Source organism: Mesoplodon mirus (genome assembly GCF_964341445.2).
Source record: "Mesoplodon mirus genome assembly, chromosome: 13".
Classification (NCBI taxonomy): Eukaryota; Metazoa; Chordata; class Mammalia; order Artiodactyla; family Ziphiidae; genus Mesoplodon; species Mesoplodon mirus.
Window position 1 is genome coordinate 41,862,158 of NC_138989.1, and position 4,782 is coordinate 41,866,939.

The 4,782-nt window shown below is 49.3% G+C and overlaps 1 protein-coding gene across 2 annotated transcripts; it reads right to left on the reverse strand.

The window, feature by feature from the left end:
- Positions 1-665: 665 nt before the first annotated feature.
- LOC309814437 (polyadenylate-binding protein 4-like) lies at positions 666-3,170 on the reverse strand. Of its 2 annotated transcripts, XM_082640308.1 has the most exons (2): positions 1,502-3,170; positions 666-1,366 (listed from the first exon to the last, which is right to left on the reverse strand). In XM_082640308.1, exons 1-2 carry the CDS (start codon positions 2,904-2,906, stop codon positions 924-926), a joined length of 1,848 nt encoding a protein of 615 aa, XP_082496434.1. In that variant the 5' UTR covers positions 2,907-3,170; the 3' UTR covers positions 666-923. The 2 variants fall into 2 exon arrangements, with proteins under 2 accessions (XP_082496434.1, XP_082496433.1); XM_082640307.1 differs by having other exon boundaries at positions 666-3,169.
- Positions 3,171-4,782: the final 1,612 nt, after the last annotated feature.

A 4,782-nucleotide genomic window follows, 5' to 3' on the forward strand; every position in this document is an offset into this window, starting at 1 on the left:
GGATAATATTTATCATAGTATCATTTATAACTATGTAAAATTGGAAATAATGTAAATATCCAACAATAGGGGATCGATTAAATGTCATAGTGCTTCCACACAATCGACTTCTATGTAGCCATCAAAATGTAATACTGAAGCATAATATTAAGTGATATAGGAAGTTATTCATGATTTACAATTAAGTAAAAACAATCAAGTTATAATATATACAGCATATTTCAACTTTTATAGAAACTATATTTAAGTGTAGAAAAAAATGTCAGTATTGTTCATCCAATGGGAGTTTTTTATGTTATTCATTTTGCTTATCTGAATTTCCTAATTAAAATATATTGCTGGGACTTCCCTGGTGGCACAGTGGATAATACTCCACACTCCCAACGCAGCGGGCCCAGGTTTGATCCCTGGTCAGGGAACTAGATCCCACGTGCATGCTGCAGCTAGGAGTTTGCATGCCACAACTAAGGAGCCCACCTGCCACAAGTAAGACCCAGTACAACAAAATAAATAAATATTGAAAAAAACCAAATTAAATATATTGCTTTTAATATAAGGGGGAAATGAGCGAACAATTCCATTTTTGAGGTGAGTTATTTTTTTTTATGGAGATTTTTTCTTTATTGAGAAACTTAAGACTTGGGTACATCAAATAAAACTAGTTTCTGGGGGGGAAAAATCAAAACTCACAATAGAAAAAAAAAAGTTAACACTGTTTGGGCCATATCAGAACCCAGAGAATATATTCTTTTAATTGAAAAATTCTAGGTGCTTCATAATTGACCTTTTGATACAAAATGACCTATTAAATTTGCAATTTGTGGTTCTTGGTGTTGAGGTCCATAGGACAAGCTAGGACGTCTTCAAACCTTGAGCTGAATTCCATGAGGGTTTATTTGGCTTTTGAATCGGTTTGTCCTTGTCTAAGAGGTAGCAGCAGCAACAGCGCCCACCTTCTGGGCAGCTTCTTTCTTGGCATGATGAGCCTGCAGGACCGCCACAGCTTCATCCAACTTGGAGCGGAGAGACTCGGGGGACCCCAGCATGTGCAGCAGCTCCGAGTTGTCAATCTCCAGCAGCATCCCCCTAATCTTCCCAGCCAGGTTTGAGTGCATCGTCTGGATGAGCGGGAACAAACGTTCACCCAGCATCTGTGTCTGTTCCTGCGGGGGTGCTGCGGCCAGCATGCAGGCGGTCAGCGGCTCCTGCCCCTGCACGTGGACCGCAGGCTGGGGTGCCTGCAGGGGCTGGATGGCGGGGTGAGGGCTGCGGACACTGGAGGCGTACTTGTAAGGTGCAACAGCCCGAGGAGCAGCGGCAGCAACAGCGGCACGAGGCGCTAGGCTCTGCACAGCTGTGGGAACACCTCCAGACTGGCAGCTGTCAGTCAGCCCTTGCTGGGCGGCACCAGCCCCACCAAAGTCCATAGCCAAGCGGTCCGGGCACTCAGACCCGACTCTCTGAGCGGTAGTAGGGAGGCCACGAGAGGCCGGAGCATTACCAGTTGGAGCCAGATGGCGAAGAGCTGGACGAGGCCCAGACTGGCGTATAGCACTTGGCATTCCTTGGAAGCCTTGAGGTCTCCCACCTTGCTGCCAGCGTGGATTAGGCCTCATCTGTGCTAACTGGTTAGGTGTGTAATATGGAGGTCTTCCCTGAGCCTGTGGAACTGCTGGCACAAAGTAGCCCCCAGCTGCAGGCTGGAACTGATTTAAGATGGCATTGGCGGGGAGCGCTCTCATCCCGGCCACCCGCTGCATATACTGGTTGGTCAGGTGAGCCTTTCTCTCTTCTTTTCTCTGGGCCAGGGCAACATACAGTGGCTTGGAGCCCACGATGCGTCCGTTCATCTCCGTGACTGCTTTGGTTGCCTCTTCAGGGGATGAGAAGCAGACAAAGCCAAACCCTTTGCTTCTCCCATCCTCCAGCATCACCTTAGCACTGGTGATTGATCCAAAAGGAGAAAACTCTTTCCTTAACTTCTCATCATCAATGGTGTCATCCAAGTTCTTAATGTAGAGGTTCACCCCCTGATACCGACTAATTCTCTCCTGTTTCAGCTGTTCAAATTTTCGCTTTAACTCGGCCTGCCGCTCCACTTTCTTCTGTGCACGGCCGACGAAAATGACTTTCCCACTGATTTCTTTTCCATTCATCTCCTCCACGGCCTTATTGGCATCCTCGTGTTTTTCGTAACTCACAAAGCCAAAGCCTTTGGATTTCCCACTGGGATCTCTCATCACCTTGACACTTAGAGTCTTACCAAACTGGCTGAATAGCTCTTTCAGACTCTCATCATCCACCTCTTCCCCGAAGTTTTTGATATAAACATTGGTAAATTCCTTAGCTTTGGCTCCAAGCTCAGCTTCCCGCTCTTTTCGAGACTTGAATCTGCCCACAAACACTTTGCGGTCATTGAGGAGCATGCCATTCATCTTCTCGATGGCCTTGTTGGCAGCCTCCTGGGTCTCGAAGTGGACAAAGGCATAACCCTTAGAGCCGTTTTCATCACACACCACCTTGCAGGACAGAATGTTTCCAAAAGCAGAAAAAGTATCATAAAGTGCCTTGTTATCTATAGATTTGTCCAGGTTCTTGATGAAGACATTTCCCACGCCAGATTTTCTCAAAGAGGGATCCCTCTGAGACCACATGATTCGGATTGGCTTTCCCTTAATCACATCAAAGTTCATGGTATCCAAGGCCCGCTCAGCGTCAGCCGGCTGCTGGAAGTTGACGTAGGCATAACCCAGGGAGCGGCGGGTGATCATATCGCGGCAGACCCGGATGGACAGCACAGGCCCCGCAGGACTGAACTTTTCGTACAGCATGGCCTCGGTGACGTCCGAGTGCAGGTCACCCACGTACAGGGAGGCCATGGGGTAGCTGCTGGCCGCAGCGTTCATCTCCCCAGCCCCCAGTACCCCGAGCCCCGCCAGGAGGACTTCTTAGGGGGGGCCACACAGGACAAAAGGGGCTCCGCTCCGAGCCGCGGCCCACAGGTGGCAGTGAAGCTCAGAGAAGCTGGAGTCGGCTCCGAGGGCCGGAGAGGAGTGCGGGGACGGCTCGGATGAGACTGCCCAACCACAGACAAAAGGCTCTCAAAAACAATATGGCCCTCCCTGGGAGTTTGTTAATTTTCAGCTGTCCTGGTCTGGAAGGTCCCAATTTCAAAAAATGAAAACAATGAAAACGGGGACTGTCCTCCAAATTACAAAAATTCTTCCCGAGGCAACCCAGTGGTGCCCACGGCGGCCTCCGGAACGTGCGTTTTTCTATAAATATAGGCCTCGGGCTCCCGGCGGTTTAAGATTACAGCAGCCCGGGGAACAGGGAAACCAAATATTTGTCGGTGCCAACTCGGCAAGCCCCGCGCGGCCGGAGCGCACAACCGCCTCCCACGCCGGGCCGGCGAAGGGCAGCGCGGACACGTTGAGCGCGGAGGCCGGCGCGCGGGGGACGAGGGCGGCGGGCGCGGGGCTGCCACGCGGTGCGGCCGAGCGGCGGGCTGAGGCGCGTGGACGCGGGCGCGCGAGCGGCTCACCACCGGACCGACGGACGGGGACCGACGAATGCCCAGGTGCGGCGGCGGCGGTGGCGGCGGCGGCGTCGGGCAGGCAGGAAGCGTGCAAAAGTGACTTCCCCGCGGGTTCTCCGAGGAGGATTCGCTCTTTTTTTTTTTTTTCTTTCTTTTTTCAAGATTTTAAAGCGTTTTCGGGTTTTTTGGGTTTTTTTTTTTTTTATCTTTTTCTTTTTTTCCCTTCAGGCTGCTAGGCCCGAAAGCGGCGGAGGCTGCGGCGACCCGGGGCGGAGAGAGCTGAGGTGAGTTATTTATTTGATGAAAGTAGGGAAGACATCTAGGCAGAGAAAATAGTCTGAACAGAATGGCTTGGTGTGTGTGCCCGTGATGTGTGAGAAAGAAATGCATTTTTTTTTTCAGAAAAAGTGAGAGAGATAGCAGTGGCCTTGTGTGCCATGCTAAGAAGCATGGCTCAGTTCTGAAGATAATGAGCCATTGATAGGTGTTGAGCAAAAAAGTGGAGGGCAATGGCGAAGGCTCTATTCCAGAACAAGCACTCTGCAGGCAGAGTGCTGAGGGAAAGGTTGGTAGGGAGACCAGGGGTAAGGCTTTGGCATGGTGATGGAAGAGATGGCGAAACCTGATGAGGGTCAACAATAATAACATGGCAGAAACAAGGCACTTGGAGAAACAAAACGATTAGGAGGTAATTTAGGTAGTTTAGGAGGTGAACTCATCAAGTGAACGACTGGGGTGACAGCCTCAACCTATGCTTAGATTTCTGCCAAAGGTGGGTGGTGGTATCTTCACTGAGAGTTATAACACAGAAGGAAGAATAGGATTGCTTGGGAGAGATGATGTGTTCCGGTCTAGAGACACTGAACTTGAGGTTCATCTCACACTAAAGATGATGAATTGAACATTTCAGAACAAGAAGAGGTATTGCCAACATGGGTGATCATATAAGGTTTCATTTGGGACATGAAGAAAGGGAGATAAGAAAGAAAATATGGAATGAGCAGAATTGCTACAGGTCTAGACGTTAAAGGCAAAAACAGAGGCACGGGATCTGAAGAGAGTCCAGATTGGCTGAATATAACTTGTGAGGGAGAGGAGTTGAAGATAAATCTGGAAATTTTACAGCCAAACTAAAAAAAGTCTTTTAATGCTGGGCTTTTATGGTTTTTAAAAAAACATTTGTGTGTGTGTGTTGTTTTGTTTAATGCTGCAGGAAATAAAGCTCTTTTGAGGCTTTTTGGACC

Bases quoted from the DNA above. Each gene is read 5' to 3' on its own strand.
- LOC309814437 (XM_082640307.1), bottom strand. From the start codon at position 2,906: ATGAACGCTGCGGCCAGCAGCTACCCCATGGCCTCCCTGTACGTGGGT.